At 43.8% G+C, this 19,096-nt stretch overlaps 1 protein-coding gene across 6 annotated transcripts in view; it reads right to left on the bottom strand.

Moving 5' to 3' along the window:
- The window catches only part of CLEC16A (C-type lectin domain containing 16A), a 954,241-nt gene that overhangs the window by 776,774 nt on the left and 158,371 nt on the right, over positions 1–19,096 (bottom strand). For all 6 annotated transcript variants that reach the window (XM_063934295.1, XM_063934294.1, XM_063934290.1 and 3 more), the window contains exon 5: positions 10,158–10,263. In XM_063934295.1, coding sequence (XP_063790365.1) covers positions 10,158–10,263 — 106 coding nt within the window. The remainder of the gene's footprint in view (positions 1–10,157; positions 10,264–19,096) is intronic.

Here is a 19,096-nt window from a genome sequence, read left to right as displayed (position 1 = left end):
CGTCTCTGTGCAGATAGGAAGCGCCTTTGACCCGCTTGCTTTTCTGAAGCCGAAAGGACTGTACCTGATAATACAGTGCTTTCTTAGGCTGTGAGGAAACCTGAGGTAAAAATTTTTCTTCCCAGCTGTTGCTGTGGATACGAGGTCCCAGAGACCATCCCCAAACAATTCCTCACCCTTATAAGGCTCTATGTGCCTTTTAAAGTCAGCATCACCTGTCCACATGTCGGGTCTCTAATACCCTCCTGACAGAATGGACATTGCATTAATTCTGGATGCCAGCCGGCAAAATATCCCTCTGTGCATCCCTCATATATAAGACGACGTCTTATGTTCGCAAAATAGTATCCCTGTTTGACAGGGTTACAGACCACGCTGCAGCAGCACTATCTGCAGGTCTCAGTCTAGTACCTGAGTGTGTAAATACAGACTTCAGGATAGCCTCCTGCTTTTTATCAGCAGGTACCTTCAAAGTGGCCGTATCCTAAGACGGCAGTGCCACCTTTTTTGACAAACGTGTGAGCGCCTTATCCACCCTAGGGGATATCTCCCAGCGTAACTTATCCTCTGGCGGGAAAAGGTACGCCATCAGTAACTTTTTAGAAATTACCAGTTTCTTATCGGGGGAACCCACGCTTTTTGACACTTCATTCACTCATTTGATGGGGGAACAAAACACTGCCTGCTTTTTCTCCCCAAACATAAAACCCTTTTTTAGTGGTACTTGGGTTAATGTCAGAAATGTGTAACACATTTTTTATTGCCGGGATTATGTAACGGATGTTCCTAGTGGATTGTGTATATGTCTCAACCTCGTCGACACTGGAGTCAGACTCCGTGTCGACATCTGTGTCTGCCATCTGAGGGAGCGGGCGTTTTTGAGCCCCTGATGGCCTTTGAGACGCCTGGGCAGGCGCGGGCTGAGAAGCCGGCTGTCCCATAGCTGTTACGTCATCCAGCCTTTTATGTAAGGAGTTGACACTGTCGGTTAATACCTTCCACCTATCCATCCACTCTGGTGTCGGCCCACAGGGGGCGACATCCCATTTATCGGCATCTGCTCCACCTCCACATAAGCCTCCTCATCAAACATGTCGACACAGCCGTACCGACACACCGCACACACACAGGGAATGCTCTGACTGAGGACAGGACCCCACACAGCCCTTTGGGGAGACAGAGAGAGAGTATGCCAGCACACACCAGAGCGCTATATAATGTAGGGATAAACACTATCACTGAGTGAATTTTCCCCAATAGCTGCTTGTATAAACAATATTGCGCCTAAATTTAGTGCCCCCCCTCTCTTTTTAACCCTTTGAGCCTGAAAACTACAGGGGAGAGCCTGGGGAGCTGTCTTCCAGCTACACTGTGAAGAGAAAATGGCGCCAGTGTGTCGAGGGAGATAGCTCCGCCCCTTTTTCGCAGACTTTTCTCCCGCTTTTTTATGGATTCTGGCAGGGGTAATTATCACATATATAGCCTCTGGGGCTATATATTGTGATTATTTTGCCAGCCAAGGTGTTTTTATTGCTGCTCAGGGCGCCCCCCCCCCCCCCAGCGCCCTGCACCCTCAGTGACCGGAGTGTGAAGTGTGTATGAGGAGCAATGGCGCACAGCTGCAGTGCTGTGCGCTACCTTGGTGAAGACTGAAGTCTTCTGCCGCCGATTTTCCGGACCATCTTCATGCTTCTGGCTCTGTAAGGGGGACGGCGGCGCGGCTCCGGGAACGAACACCAAGGACGGGTCCTGCGGTCGATCCCTCTGGAGCTAATGGTGTCCAGTAGCCTAAGAAGCCCAAGCTAGCTGCAAGCAGGTAGGTTCGCTTCTTCTCCCCTTAGTCCCTCGTTGCAGTGAGCCTGTTGCCAGCAGGTCTCACTGTAAAATAAAAAACCTAACATATACTTTCTTTCTAGGAGCTCAGGAGAGCCCCTAGTGTGCATCCAGCTCGGCCGGGCACAGAAATCTAACTGAGGTCTGGAGGAGGGGCATAGAGGGAGGAGCCAGTGCACACCAGATAGTACCTAATCTTTCTTTTAGAGTGCCCAGTCTCCTGCGGAGCCCGTCTATTCCCCATGGTCCTTACGGAGTTCCCAGCATCCACTAGGACGTCAGAGAAAAGAGTGTGAAAAACTCATGTCGACTTTCTGACCTGTCGACCTAGTACATGTCGACCTAATGCATGTCGACCTAATGGCAATGTCGACCTTCAGTGGTCGACCTAATGAGTGTCAACCTAAGTTGGGTCGACCCAACGACCGTATCCCCTTAGTAAATAGACGCCCAAATGCTGTATATCAAAATAGTCCGAAAACCGTAATATTTCATCCCTGTAAAGACGTCATGGCGTTACTGGAGTCCGCAGCCAATCACAGACAGGTGGGGGAGTGGATTTGCAGCCTTTCCCTCGCCGTCACTACTCCCAGGACCTGTCGCTGACCCCCCACAGGACCCTTACGTGGACCCCCAGTACCCGTCCAGATAAGTATTCTGAAAAATGTCATATCCGAAATGCTTGGGGCCCAGGAGCATTCCGGATATGAAATTTGTGTCGTCACGCAGCTGCTGCTGTCCCCCCCTCCAACCGCCCGGACACGCCTCTGTTGTTAAGACCGCGCCCCTAAAACCGAGCATCGATTCTTCGTTATCGCCCCACTCTAGGTCTTAAAGAAGAGAATGCATGCGCAGATATGCAGAAATAGCGCCATAGCGATTTTAGCACATCTACAACAGGGTCTGAATCGGCCCCTTTGTACAGACATATAATCCATAAATGGGAAGAGCCCCTCTCTATACAATAGTGAGGAAAACTACACAACAATGACCAATTTATTGCATCACTTTCAGATAGGCTATATATTGTTCTCCTTAAGTGTAAACAGCAGCTATCTTTATGAACAAAACTTCCTTTTAACACAAACCAGATCTATAGGATGAGCTAATGAGATATGTTAAATATCCACATTTTCATTCAATACCAAATGACTGCAGGATACAGGGGTTGAGTGGGAAGGCAAAGTCCATTATACCTGATGCTCATTGTTGATCCTGCTCACACCCTCTTTAAACATCACACAGGCCTGGTTTTTAAGTGAGGACAATTTGGGAGATAGATCAAATCCTCTAAAGAGGACAAGTTGCACTCAGCAACCAATCAGCATCTAGCGATCATTCTAGCACATTCTATAGATTGATAGCTAGAACCAGAGTGGTTGTTATGGGCAACTTCTCCAGCAGTACTATTTATAAGGTTTGATATACTGTATATCCACCTATGAAACTAAACATGGAGCCTGGGTGAAAAGCATGGAGCAGACTGTATTCTTCAGGGAGCAAGTGGAGCTGTAATGTTCCAATCTCTCTCTAGACCAGTGGTTCTCAAACGGTTTTGAATCACGGTGCCCTATAGTCTCAGAAATGTTTTCACTGCACCCATAGGTCAAAAGTTTCCTACTGAGAAATTTAGAAAGAAATATTAAATAGAGTAAATTGTGTTTATATGTCATTGTTAGGATCAGTTATGTAGTGAGGGACAAGAATTGCTTCTGTTTGTCCACATGTTTTATGATTGGCAGCCACCAGCACTAGTTTTGTCTGTTACATTGACCATAAATATTTTCAATTGGTCCTGGACCACCAACCCACGGCACCCCTGCAAGTGTCCGGAGGCACAACAGGGTGCCACGCCACCCAGTTTAAGGACCACTGCTCTAGGTGGTAATGCAGCTTTAAAATACTTCCTCCTGGGAATATAACATGTGACCATAGCTTACATCAAAATGAAAAAGGTGTGCATATAACTCTTTTGGGGGAGAACCAACCTTTAGAAAAACCGTAATAATAAACAATATCTGCTCCACTTCTGTCATGAATGTGGATGATAAATACCAATAGCCACTTCACATCTGCACACATAAAATTTCTGATTTCTCTAGCTTGCAATTTATTCTAATGGACAGGAATGGAATGTTTAACACCATTTTGTCACATGAATCAGTGGTGGACAACATAATAAATAGTATCCAATGGTGACATCCCATGGGGCAAGCAACACAGACTTTCTGTCATCATTAATATGCTTCTCTGGATGGAAAAACAACAACTTCCAGTGTACGAATTACTGCAAAGATGGCTGGATGGGGGAACCCCTGGTAGGATACATACATGAGACCCTCGTAAGATCCACATGATAAGCCTGGAGTACCTGTTGCCCACAACTGATAGATTTATTGAATGCAAGTTATCCTATCAAGATACATGCAGAGAAGAAGCAATGGTAAATGGACAGTAAACTTACATGACACTGCATAATGGCACACAGGAATCAGCATGAAAGGGAGGGCAAGAAATAAAAAATAGTTAATGGCATCATAAACTGTGCTGATAAACATTGCAGTATAGCATAGTAATTGCTCTATAAGATCCACAAATATACATATTCTCTCGACAAGTCTTTTTAGAGGCATAAAACAAACTTTCCTAGTAAGTGAGAATAAGTGACCTCTAAAGAAACAAAGCATTTCATAAGTTCTAAATTCAGTTCTAGTTACTGTATATTAGGGGCAAAACCATTAATAGTTCTGAACTGACCTACAGTACATATCACATATTGCAAAGAAAAAAACTATCTTTTTTTTTTTTTAAATGTTTATTAATTATATTACTAAACTATGCAGTAACTTAAGAAAATACATTATTGGAAAGTATATACAATAACTAATCAATTATATGCAGATCAAAAGCCGAATGATTTATCTTCTCTTCCGGAGATATTGGGGGATATTCAATTATCCGCAAATTCGCGGCAATTTTGCGGCCGAAAATTTTTCGCGCCAATCGGCCGAAAATTGCCGCGAAAACGCTCCGTTTTTCCATTTTCCGCAAATTCGCGGCAATTTTTCGCCCGAAATTTTTTTCGCGGTTATCGGCCGAAAATTGCCGCGAAAACGCTCCATTTTTCGACCTATTCAATTCCGACCGGGTTTCACGTGAAAATTCTTGCAGTGAAAAGTGCAGGTGAAAATGGGGAAATCAGCCTGTACCCCAAAAAATGCTAAACTAACATAGGAAAACAGAAGAGAAGTGTGTTAGAGATCATATTAGAGAGTTTTTGGGGACTTAAATTGTGTGAAATGGCGGTTATATGCATTTTTTTTTAATGCAAAAAAATGATAGAAAGCAAGTTTTTTTGAGCAAAATAAATGCTCTCATTAAATTTGGGGTACATGAAAATGGGTATAAGTATATATTTGGGTCATTTTAGGGTACTTTAAAAAAAAGTGGAAACAGACCGATTACTCCCATCTGCAAGCCTAAAAAACAACTGTCCCACTCATAAAGCACCCCAATATACCTGTCCCATACCTTGAACCCCAATTTCCATCACTTTTTACTTTTTCACCCCGAAAATGACATGTCATTATTGGCCAATTAAAAATAATTAAAAACTTCAACGTGCCTAATTAGTCATAAAGGGGGGTGTCCCAGGAGTTCTGTACCATATCCAAAAAATTTTACCTTAAAATAGTGACTTTTCCCAACTTTTCACCTGCTTCAGAGAAGGTGAAGTGAAATTAGTGAAAACATGATCACCGATACATTTTCCAGGATAATTGAATAGGCTGTAATTGCATTTCACGTGAAAAGTCCGGTTTTTCACCCGAAAACCGGACTTTTCACGTGAAAAGTCCGTTATCACTGCTAATTGAATATGGCCCATTATTTGTTATGCCTTCGTAGGGTATGGCAAGTGATGCACCAATGAGTTACATGTTGTAATGATATATAATGCTTATTATTCTAAGTGACTTATTATGAGAACACTGTGTCTTTGTATGATTGACTACACAATAGATGTAAAGTGCTTTCTTGCAAGTCAGTTACTAAGTACAAAGGTACTTCTAATGGTCCCAGGAAAACACATTCACATGCAAAATGCACTATTGAGTCATACAGTATGTGAACTAGTGTCAATTGGAAAGCACACCACTATAAACACAAAACTTCTGAGAGGACAATAAGGTAATAGGTTTTCTTGGGAAATCTGCATTTACTTCAAACTGTAAATACAGAACTGTGTAGTAGTACGGACAAATAGAGTGAAGTTCATTTCAAATAGCTATGATTTTGTTTGGTGCACTGGTGCCATCTAGTGGCTTTCCTATACATAAAAATGCAAATGACAGCACCAATAATTCAACAATGCATGCACTGTGCAGAGAAAATTCATATATATTATTTTTTTTCATTTATCAATCTGGGATTAACTAACACATTTTGGGGGTTATTTAGAGTTGTTACAAACCCAAAAAAGTTAGCAATTGGGCAAAATCATGTTGCACTGCAGGTGGGGCACACGTAACGTGCAGAAAGTTAAGGTGTATACACACGGTGAAATCCTTGCCGATTTTGACTATGCGATTTCTTTTGAACTCCCCCAGAGTCTAGATAGCACAGATTTTGACTATCTGTAATTTCCATTTTGTCTATGTACGATTTTGACGAAGTGGCAATTCTGACTATACTCTGTGCTAGATAGTACACTAGATAGTCAAGACTGACTTGCCTGCACAGTCTATCTAACCTTGCGGTACCAACCCCATGGGAGTGCACATCGAATTGGTATCGCAAGCTGCCTAATACCTTGAGATGTGAACTAACTTTCCTTAAAAAATTGACTATATAGTCACAATCTAACAATTTTTTCTCACCGTGTGTACACACCTTTAGATTTGGGTGGGGTGTGTTGAAACAGAAATCTAAAGGAGTGTATGAAATTAGTGTAAATTGCATACCTTCAAACTGTACCTTTTTGACCAGAACAGTCCAATTTTTATTATGGTGTGTACCGGCCAAAAAGGGCTTTGTACCGGGCTTTGGCGTCTCCCAATCCTACTAATTCCTATAACAGTGTCCTAGGACCATGCCCCCTTTACCTGTGGCCACGCCCCTTTCCAAATTCCAGCCTGTTTTTGGCACAGCAGTAAAGGAGTGTATGAAATTGCAGTGTAAAAATAAAAGCAGCCATTATTTACCATGCACAGAAACAATATAACCCACCCTAATCTTTGCACATTACATCTGCCCCACCTGCAGTTCAACATGGTTTTGTCCAACTGCTAACTTTTTTGGTTTGCTAACTATGTTGCTAACCCCCTTTGTGTGTTAAGTGTGTTCTACAAATTTATATGTATTGATTTACCTGCTTTACTTGAAAAACACACCATGAGTAAAACTGTGAAACCATTTCTCAATGTGCAAAAGTGTACTCACCTGTCCCGCTAAAATGATTGAAGATGCAAACATATTTGAGTTTTCATCTTCGTAACATATCAGGAAGTAAGAGAATTAGTGATGAGTGAGTGAGCGAGTCAGTCAGTGAGTGAGTGAGTGCCTGTGTGTGTGTGTGTGTGTGTGTGTGTGTGTGTGTGTGTGTGTGTGTGTGTATATCTATACACACGCGCGTGTGTGTGTGTATGTATACTACCATCCTTATTTGTACTTTTACATTTTTATGTTAAAATATGCTCAGTTGAGTTTCATTTATAGTTTAAATGAATTATCAGAGTGAGGAAATATTAGTATGCTCTTTATGGATAACTTTCTTTGTGTACGAAGCCTTATTACATTGCTGGAACAGCGCCTACAAATATGACTCTTGAAGAGAATGCAAGACCTTTGGCAGGGATGAAGCCGCTGTGAGTGTGCCCATCTGCAAGCATTTATCTCATCTAAGTAATCTAGTCTTGCTAAATGAAACTATATTTTCAGCACTTGTGCAATAGTCAGCCCAAATCAAGCACCTAATCACAAGGAAAGCCCTCAATCGATCATCTTCTCCCAACAGCCATTGCACATTTTAGTCACAGTCTATCTATACACACTTCCATGTAAAACTAGGTGCACATACACAACAGTATAACTGTTACGTCACACATAACCCTTATTTGATGACACCATGTCCAAAAAGTATAACTGCATCAGGGCATCCAGGAGTACTTTTGGACCTCAGTATTGGGGGTGATACTTCTCCATTACTGATAAGTAACTATTGCCAACTATAAGCACAACTGGAAAATGTAACCAGAACATGAGGCTTTAGTCAGTCAATGAGACGTCACAGGATGTAAATTATATTAGAGCCCTGTTAAAAGGTCTGTAATGTACAAAATATATGAAACTGTGAGAAGCAAATTTTCCCAACATGACCCAGGTGGGACAAAATGCTCTGCTTCTGGACTTCTCTCCTAATTTGTGATTGTTCGCACAGGTTAATGGATATGAAAGGTGTTTCAGCACAGGTGAGGGCAATCATAAATTAAGAGGGAAGTCCAGGAACAGAGTATTCTGTCCCTCCTGGAGAGGGTCATGTTGGAAGGTATGCTTATAATACAAACATTCATATGCAATGTCCCTAAACAAGCAAGGGCCATTGGATGGGACAGGTACGGATGCTACTACATACTTTTTACATAACCACAATGAGAAGCAACTAAGTATCTTTGCATTACTATTCATATACCATACCTCCCAACATGCCCCTCTCCAGGAGGGACAGAATGCTCTGCTTGTGGACTTCCCTCTTAATTTATGATTGCCAGCACCTGTGCTGAAACACTTTTCATATCCATTAACCTGCTCAACACAGGTGATAGCATGAGCTGCGGCTTATCAGTGTTTTTCTGTTACTGTACCGGGTATCTGCTCCTGACAGCTCCTGGTGCAGCGCTGCACCTCTGGCTCACTGGTCACATGACCGCTCCTCCGCCATCTGACTGCTGCCAGGGGTGGTGGAAGAGGAAGGGGGGTCACGGCGCTGCCCCAGCTTTTCCGCCAGGGGTCACAGTGCTTAGTGCCGGCTCCCGGGCCGCAGCGCCCTCACTGCAAACATCTGATGTTTAATCTCCTGTAATAGGATACCGCTCAATATGGGCGGTATCCTATTACATCGTACATCTGAAGTTTTCACTGTTGTACATGATGATTGCATAGTATGTACAGGAGCAACGATATGGTGCTGCCGTTTTACAGATTGTATAGTATGCATGCTCTAAATCAGTGGTAGCCACCCCTGGTCCTCGTGAGCTACCAACAGTTCACATTTTCCAGCTCACCAAGCAGGTGCACTCAAATGCCTCCCAACATTACCCTCTCCAGGAGGGACACAATGCTCTGCTTCTGGACTTTTCTCTTCATTTATGATTGCCAGCACCTGTGTTGAACAGGTAAATGGACAAGAAAGGTGTTTCGGCACAGGTGATGGCAATCATACATTAAGAGGGACGTCCAGGAGCAGAGCATTCTGTCCCTCCTGGAGAGGATCATGTTGGGAGGTATGCGCTCATTACACACTGACACATTTTAAAAGATCCACATGTGGAGCTAATTACTTAACTCATACCTCCCAACATGACCCTCTCCAGGAGGGACAAAATGCTCTGTTTCTGGACTTCTCTTAATGTATGATTGCTGGCACCTGTGTTGAACAGGTTAATGGATAAGAAAGGTGTTTCAGCACAGGTGAGGGCAATCAAAAATTGAGAGAGAAGTCCAGGAGCAGAGCATTCTGTCCCTCCTGGAGAGGGTCATGTTGGGAGGTATGCTTAACTTGTGATTCTGCGAGACCTGGAAAACGTTAACTGTTGGTAGCTCTAGAGGACCAGGGTCGGCTACCCCTGCTCTAAATAGTATGTTCTGGGATCATATGATTGTTGGAGAAATTGGAATAACGATCGCACCGTTTGTTACATCATTCAGGGGTCTACCTAGCCTAAGACAGTGGAAGGAGAAGAGTCTCCCAGTAAGATTTTGCTGGCACCATACCTCTATATGAAAAAAGTGCATACAATCTGATCAGGTCATTGTGTGATCTATTCCACTTTATCAACGTAAAGCTGTGTACACACGGCGCTATGCGGCTTTAGCCCGATACTGACTATTCGACGGGGCGTCAATGTTGGGCTGCCTGCACAGTATATTTTTGCTTGCGATGCCGATCCCGCGGGACCGCGCATCGGCATCGCAAGCTGTGTACACACGGTGCAATATGCACTATCGTTCCTTATGATTTTGACTATATAGCGTTAAGTGCATATCGCACCGTGTGTACACACCTTAAGACAAACTAATCAGAAGTATGGTTACTAAATCATTCTTACCTTTGTAAATATTTAAAGTTATGTTCCGCACTGCCACTCGGACCATGTGTTCAGGATGATTAAAGAACTTGATAGCCTCAGTGTAAAGCGCAAAGTCATTGGTATGCTGGAAGAAATGAAAGTACATAAAAAAAATTACAAGAAAAATACAAAATATGAGGGAGATTTATCAAATCTTAGAGATATAAAGTGGAATAGTTGCTCATAGCAACCAGCACAGAGGTCATGGGTTAGATTTTCACCATGGCACTTAACTGTGTGGACTGTATATTCTCCTCCTGCTGGCGTGGGTTTCCTTCCACTATCCAAAAAATATACTGGTAGGGTAACTATCTCCAAACAAAAATGAACCCTAGTGTGTGTATGTACACGGGCAGACTAGATGGGTAGAATGGTTCTCATCTGCCGTGAAATTCTAGGTTTCCAGGTTTAATAAACTTCTAGCTGTCATTTTGCTAGTACAGCCTGTAAAATGACAGAAGCGATTATCTCTGTCCAAGATTTGATTAATCTTCTGCTATGTGTGTATATATAGCTGGGTACATACTAGATGACGTGTGTACTCAGCCGATCCAATGGGTCCCGGCATGTGGCAAATGCATACAACGAGCCAAGTGACATGCTGCAGATTTGCTAGAAACATCACGCATCGGCTCTGCTGCAGGGCCGACGGGGGATGTTGCTAGCGACCCGCGGAAGTGCGCATATTAAAAGATACACAGTAGACGATGTACCCCGTATGTGCTCGGACAACGTATCTTCTGGTGCGTACTCAGTTTAAGAGCTGGTTAAAGTCTACTAAAACAAGGATACATATGATTAATTTTAAATCATGAGAAAACATTTGTAACCGTTCCACAATTGCTGAACTTTCTCTCCTTCGGTAGCAGATTAAAACATGCATCAATTCAACTGTGTATTAACTTTCCATTGTTTGTGCTCACAAGTGAGTTTTACATTGTCAGAATAGGGAGAGCTATTTTGTACCATGTTATAATAGATATGTCTATTTTACGGCAGCAGGCATTCCCAACTCGGTCCTCAAGGCACAAACAGTCCATTATTACGGATATCCATGCTTGGGCACAGGTGACTTAATTAGTACCTGAGTTATTTTGATTTAACCATCTGTGCTGAAACCTGGATATTACTACAACCTGGGGGGGGATATGCTTCCATATATCTGAGCAACGTTTACACACAGCGATTGAAGATTTTAAGGAGAGCACAAACCCTAGCTTATACCGCTTTCACATCGCTAACCCGGTAAAGAACCGGCTTTTGAACACGCTTTCGACCCGGGTCTGAACACGCTATACCCCTTTCACATCGCAGTTTGGAGCCGTGTTATTACCGGGTTATTCCCGGGTTGGTGCCTTTCACACTGAACCCGGTTCACTCTTTGAAAACATTTGTGATGTCATTTTAAATGGACTTTTCTGTCTCCTATTGATGAGGTTTGAAAGGTATTACAAGGAGGGTCTGGGGAGTGCTCAGTAGTGCAGCAATCATGGCCGACACAACACATGTCTCTATAGACTTTATGATAGTCTCAGCTGTACTGCTCTTGGATTCAGCCTGTGAGAGGATATTTGAGCTTCTCACATTCTGTAGCTTGTTCAGCAGCTATGTTATGAGGAGGAGGAGGCTGCAGTATTTGAGAGACACCGCCATTCGTCGCAGACAATACCTGCGCAGAAGGAGATCGTTTATATCAGCTTCTGTGACCACCATACTCAACCTTAACCTCACTACACAACGAAGATTGTGGTCTAGAGAACGGCAGCATGGGCAAGTTTTTATGCAAAGTGTGCTGAACTTTCAGGATGTTCAGTGGAAGTGTCACTTCAGAATGTCGCGTCACACATTTCACTACCTTTTGGATTTAATGTCCCCAGCACTCTCTAGACAGACCAAACCTCAGGTCACCAATAGAGCCAAGCAGGAGCTATAGCATTGTGGTGGTATGCCACTCCAGGTGAATATCGCACAATTGCTTGCCTGTTTGGTGTGGGGATATCTACTATTTGCACCATTGTACATGAGGTGACCAGAGCATTGGTGGACAACCTATACCACAGATTTATTTCTCTTCCGCATGGCCAGCGTTTGGATAAAACAATTAAGGGATTTGTGGAGTCTGGGTATCCGCAGTGTGCAGGTGCAATCGATGGTACCCACATCCCTATAATCGCACCTTATGATAATCCTGCCGACTACTACAACAGAAAGGGATGGCATTCCATTGTTTTGCAAGCTGTGGTGGATCATAAGTATTGGTAATGTTCTTGTCAGTGTGTTTTCTTAATGCTAATTGTTTATAATTAATTTACAACTTAATATATATTTTTATATTAGCTTCACAGACGTATTCATCGGTTGGCCGGGACGGTCACATGACGCTCGAGTGCTTGCTAACTCTGATCTGTACCGGCTAGCAGAGGACAAGCAAGGGGGCTACCTTTTTCCAAGAGAGGTGATTTTGTTTAATAATTTTAATACTTTTGAAAACATGGCCAAGAAAAGATGTGTTAAAATGACGCAATGTTCATGAATCAAGCAGGTAATAGATGAATGCAATTTAATTTACATTGGGACCAATTAGTTCTTGTTACCTTCAAACATGCTTCCTATGTGCCCACCAGCCTGCCCATCACGGAGGAGTCTGCTCATATTTGTATTCCAATTTCTTGTTGCTAACGTACATTTTTTTTATCTATATTCCTACTAGAAATCCAAATTTGTGGACAGAGTGGAGATCCCGGTACACATAATTGGTGATGCAGACTACCCGTTACGAAGATGGCTCATGAAGGGGTTCACCCAACATGTCCAGCTGTGCCCAAATCAAATTACATATACGCACACCCTGAGCTCGGCAAGAATGGTGGTCGAAAATGCCTTTGGACGATTAAAAGGACGTTGGCGCTGTCTTATGAAGCGCAATGATGTAGACATTAATATCATGCCTAACATTGTTGCAGCATGTTGTATTCTGCATAACCTATGTGAATTTCAGAGGGAGGAATTCCTACCAGAGTGGACAGTGCAGGCCTCCGCTGCGTACCCTGCACTTGATTGTGAGGCCTATCTGGGCGACCATTCTGGAAGTGCAGAACAGATGAGGTCTGCTGTAATGGCCAACCTTCCCTCATTACTCCGTTCATTTTTTTCAGTTTGTATATCCTGTTAATTGTTGTTGCTACAAAAAATAAACCAGTTTAGTTGACGTTCTGCTACTGTGTCGATAACAAATGTACAACATCAATATCCAATTTGAAATGGATGTATCAAGCATTTTGTTTGTAAGTAAAAATAGGACAAGTCCAAAGATTAACAAAAGGTCAGAGACCTTAGAATTATAATTTGTATAAAACTTTGGTAAATAAAGTAGTGAAATCTTTACAGTAATAAAAGTCAAACCAGTAATAGTGTAGGAAAAACACTCCTATGATTTTAAAACCAACTTTTAAAAAAAAAACAATAACCATTTAAGATAAATTACGGTAAACAGGAGACTCTGTCGTTGTCTCCGTTTCAGAAGGTGATTGGGTGTGTTGAGGTTGTGTATGTCAAGGATGGGTATAGTGAGTTGGAGTTAGTGGAGGTGGGGTTTGTTGAGGTTGTGTATGTCGAGGATGGGTATAGTGAGTTGGAGTTAGTGGAGGTGGGGTTTGTTGAGGTTGGTTATGTCGAGGATGGGTATGGTGTGGCGTTGGCTGAGGTGGGGTATGTTCATAGTAGGGGGGCCAGGGTAATATTGGGTATACGGTTGAGGGTAGTTTGGTGGCACTGTGTGCAGCCCTTCAATGCATTGGAACATTCGGTCAAATATGGACATTTGAAATTCCTACATTTCCCTCTGACGTTCTCTTGCATCCCTATTATAGGTTTCCTGCATAGAGATCAGCTGCGTCATAAATGTGTTGTTAATGTCTTGCTCTGCCTGCAAAAATCGCTCGAGACGTGCATCTTCTCGATCAGCCATGGCAGCGTCCATCTGCTCCAATTTCTCCACCAGGACAGTGGTCATAATTCTTGCAGCTTGCTCCGTTTTGTTTGGGCGGAGCCTCCTTGGCGGAACAGTATATACTGCAGACGCAAATCAAATAATTATGTTATTGGAATTTGCAAAGAGCTTATATAAAATAGCAGTGTTCGCAAACGTGTTTGTGGCCTCCTCCCACCTACACACTGCATATACTCTGCAACATTTATCATTTTTAATTGTATGCATTTATTGTTAAGATTTAATGACGTTAATGTTTAGAGTTGTTAGTTTGTGTTTAGTTTACGTTAATTGTTAATGTTAGTTATTATGCTTTAAGGATTGTTGTACTTACTGTTTCCACGCAAAGGCTGCGTTTGTGCAATTGGGGCCATTTGACTTGGCCCAGCCTCTGTGTCTTCTGGCACATCAGTGGTTTCAGTTCTGCTGGGCTCCTGTACAACTGGGTCAGGCATAGTGGTTTGCATCGGTTGCGTATCACACAGTACGACTGGTGGAGATGGTGGTGATCGGGTGTCTGGGTCCTGTGATCGGGTGTCTGGGTCCTGTACGCTGCAGGTGGAAGCAGCTAAGGCCTGTCTTGTTTCTGCTGCTGCTATGCTGGAGGATAAGCTAACCGGTGTTGCAAGTGCTGTGTGGCCAAATATGGTGGCACACTGCTCGTAATATTGCAACTCCATACGGGCAGCACCACTTCTATTTCTGTTGTGGTCGTGGACCTTATGGAAATTCCTTTTAAGGGCCTTTAGTTTATTGATTACCTGCTGGGAGGTACGGTGGAATCCAGAGGCTGCAAGCATCTTTGTTATGTTTTTGTACGTGATTGCATCCTTAACAGTCCCTGTCATTTGGTGGGTGATTTCAGACTCCCCTCTTATCCGTAACAGCTCCCTAACCTCATCCTCACTCCAGTTTGCCATATTCTCCAAGCACTGTAGCACTGTGAATGTAGTATAAATAAAAACACTGTTTAATGCAAGCTGCCTGTTAATTTCCAGGTTCAGACAGGTGACATCATGCAGGGAGACAACCTATCACCTCCTTTTTAAGATTACCGGGTTGAATATAGCGGGTCTGAGGCTTTCACACTGTCAAATGAACCAGTTCTGAACCGTGTAGGATCCTTCTTTTTACAAGGGTTGAAATACCGGGTTGTTTGACACGGTAAATTCATAATGGCGCTTTCACACTGCACCTCAAACCGGGTTGACACGGCTCAAACTCGGCAATATACAGGGTAATTTTTGCGATGTGAAAGGGGTATTATTCACCCTACAGTACACTGTAACCAACTAGCTCTCTCAGCACAGTGGTAACAAACATGGGAATGCAGACTGACACAATTAAAGAGCCAGAGCTCTAAGATACAGTATTTTATCACCTTTATGGTACACAGCTACAACATACTCTACCTGTGTACACACATTCGTAGTGTGGGAGCAAGATGGGCTGCGGCTAACATTAGGAAGGCAAATGCTCACAATCTGCATTCCTTACACGGGTGGCCAATAGGGAAAGGAACCAAATCACTTATTTATTGCCCTTTGGGCTCTCACTGCAGGCCTTGGGGGTGCCATCTCTAGCCTCAGTATGCTGGGTTATACACAAAAGGCACCTGGGCTGATGAGGTGCAGTTAAAATAGAAATAAAAGATTGTCATAACTGTGAAGTAGACATTTCTCAACACTATTATATTTCTGTAATTCTCACTGAGCACTCCCCCCCACAGTCACCATTACTCATGACCAGCATGTGAAAGGTGGTCTCCTCCCTGTATATTATTGTATAGCACATCTTGGGATCCCCCAATTGTAAAGTGCTAATCTAATACCCCGTACAGATTGCAATTGCCGGGTCGCACTCGGGAATTGGATACGGGAATTTCCTGGGTGCGACTCAGCATTGGACCCTGCGAACATGCTTCCCGACCCTTACCATCCAAGGGTGGGGACCACTGCAGCATCAGGGGCGGAAGCGGAGGCGACGCTGGAGATGAGATCATCTCCGTGCCGCCTCTCCCTATGCTGTGAACTGGTACCGGGTCACATCAACCCAGCTAACCCGTCCACACTGCGCCTGATCCGGTAATAACCTTTCTTTATTCCCGGGTTGACTTACCAGGTCAGGCGACCCGGGAATTCGGCAGTGGCCCATTCATACCGCACAGGGCCCCGCGTCGACCCGGCAAAATACTGGTTCAATGCCGGTTATTTGTGCAGTGTAACGGGGTATTGATGGCAAAGTATTACTCATATACTGTAGACCAATTCAACTGGGAGGAGACCACACAGTCATTACTTAGAGACAAATTGGTGCAATAACTATACATGGGTTCGACAGGAATGCTTCGTACAGATACTACACATCTGTGCCTGTTTTCCTGCATCTGTATCCAAATTAAATTTTCCTTCCACACAAACACCCTTCAGATGTTTTGAACAATGAATCAGTATACGATCCGGTTATTCCATCTTACTTTGTTCTAAGTCAGTGAGACAGCAGCAATACCCTGGAATCCAACCAGCAAATCATCTATTCTTAGGGGATTATTTTCACTGTCAGTAAAGGTGTGTACACACGGTGCAATTTTTCTTACGATTTTGACTATATAGTCAAAATCGTAAAAAAAAATATAGTGCATATCGCACCGTGTGTATAGTCCTTGCGACGCCGATGCGCAGTCCCGCGGGATCAGCTTCGCAAGGAAAAATAGACTGTGCAGGCAGCCCGACATTGACTATATCTGTGGCGCCGGGCTCCGGCCACATCGAATAGTCAATGTCGGGCTGTACAACGCACCGCACCGTGTGTACACGCAATTAGTAGTGAACTATAAGGATTACTTACTTCTAAAAGGGTCTGTCCTGATGTGATAAAATACTGCTTGCCGATGCATACGTCTAATATATTACATGGTCTCAATTCATTTGATTGCGTGTGTGTGTGTGTGTGTGTGTGTGTGTGTGTGTGTGTGTGTACATTTAGTTTCAATTGTTCCACAGTAACATTATAAATTATTCATTTAAGAATTTTAATATTAAATAGTGTAAAAGACAAAAAAAACAAAAAAAACAACCAACAAAAAAAAGGATTTATAAAAAAGCAACTGCTTAGGGTTTGTAGTATGGCTTAGCGAAGCTACTGTACAATATAGTACAGGATAAAGGTGATGAATTTATTATTCATTACCAATTATTTATATAGCGCACACATATTCCGGGGCGCTTTACAGAAAATATTTGGCCATTCACATCAGTCACTGCCCCAGTGCAGCTTACAATCCGTATTCCCTACCACATGTACACGCACACACATTCATGCTAGGCTTCATTTTGTTGGGAGCTAATTGACCTACCAGTATATTTTTGGATTCTGGGAGGAAACCGGAGTACCCAGAGGAAACCCACGCAAGCACGGGGAGAATCTAAAAACCTGTGTTTCACATCTCCGTATGGACCTTATTTGTCTCTTTTTTTATTTTTTTTATCACATATTATGGGGTATATGCAATTGCCGGCGAATCGCGGCAATTTTTCACCCGTTTTTTAATTCGACACAATTTGACCATCGAATTCCGGCAGGTGGGTGCCGGAATTCTACATATTCAATAAAAAACGAATTCAACAGTCCCGCTGTCGAAAAACGGCCGATTTGACGGATTTTGATTAGATTTTTAAAAATGTTAAAAAGACGGGGATAAAACCCGAAAAAAAATTGCGTGGGGTCCCCCCTCCTAAGCATAACCAGCCTCGGGCTCTTTGAGCCGGTCCTGGTTGCCAAAATACGGGGGGAAAAATGACAGGGGATCCCCCGTATTTTAACAACCAGCACCAGGCTCTGTGCCTGGTGCAAAAAATACGGGGGACAAAAAGAGTAGGGGTCCCCCGTATTTTTTGTACCAGCACCGGGCTCCACTAGCTGGACAGATAATGCCACAGCCGGGGGTCACTTTAATACAGCGCCCTGCGGCCGTGGCATTAAATACCCAACTAGTCACCCCTGGCCGGGGTTCCCTGGAGGAGTGGGGACCCCTTCAATCAAGGGGGGTCCCCCCCCAGCCACCCAAGGGCCAGGGGTGAAGCCCGAGGCTGTCCCCCCCATCCAAGGGCTGCGGATGGGGGGCTGATAGCCTTGAGTAAAATGAAAGAATATTGTTTTTTCCAGGAGAACTACAAGTCCCAGCAAGCCTCCCCCGCAAGCTGGTACTTGGAGAACCACAAGTACCAGCATGCGGGTGGAAAAACGGGCCCGCTGGTACCTGTAGTTCTATACTGGGGAAAAAATACCCAAATAAAAACAGGAGACACACACCGTGAAAGAAAAAGTTTATTTCATACATGCTGACATATACATACTTACCTATGTTGACAGTCCGACACTGGCTACGCCCCCCTCGTCACTGAAGAATCTGGGGTACCTGTAAAAAAAATTCTACTCACCTAAATCCAGTGTCCGGATCTTTTTTAATAATCCTCGTACTTGGCAAAACAACAAAACGGCAAACCGAACCAAACGGACTGAAAGGGGACCCATGTTTACACATGGGACCCCTTTCCACGAATGCCGGGACCCCACGTGACTCCTGTCACAGAGGGTCCCTTCAGCCAATCAGCGAGCGCCACGTCGTGGCACTCTGATTGGCTATGCGCGTCTGAGCTGTCAGACAGCACATCGCAAAGCCTTACCATTATATTCAATGGTGGGAACTTTGCGGTCAGCGGTGAGGTCACTTAGCGATCAGCGGCTGACCGCTAGTGACCTCACCGCTGACCGCAAAGTTCCCACCATTGAATATAATGGAGGAGCTTTGCGATGCGCTGTCTGCCAGCTCAGACGCACGGCAATCAGCAGAGTGCCAGGACGTGGCGCTCGCTGATTGCCTGAAGGGACCCTCTGCAACAGCAGTCACAGGGGGTGTCTGCATTCGGGG

Source organism: Pseudophryne corroboree, chromosome 7 (genome assembly GCF_028390025.1).
Source record: "Pseudophryne corroboree isolate aPseCor3 chromosome 7, aPseCor3.hap2, whole genome shotgun sequence".
In the NCBI taxonomy this organism is placed as follows: Eukaryota; Metazoa; Chordata; class Amphibia; order Anura; family Myobatrachidae; genus Pseudophryne; species Pseudophryne corroboree.
Note: the sequence above shows the minus strand (reverse complement) of the source record. Positions and strands in the feature narration are given on the sequence as shown.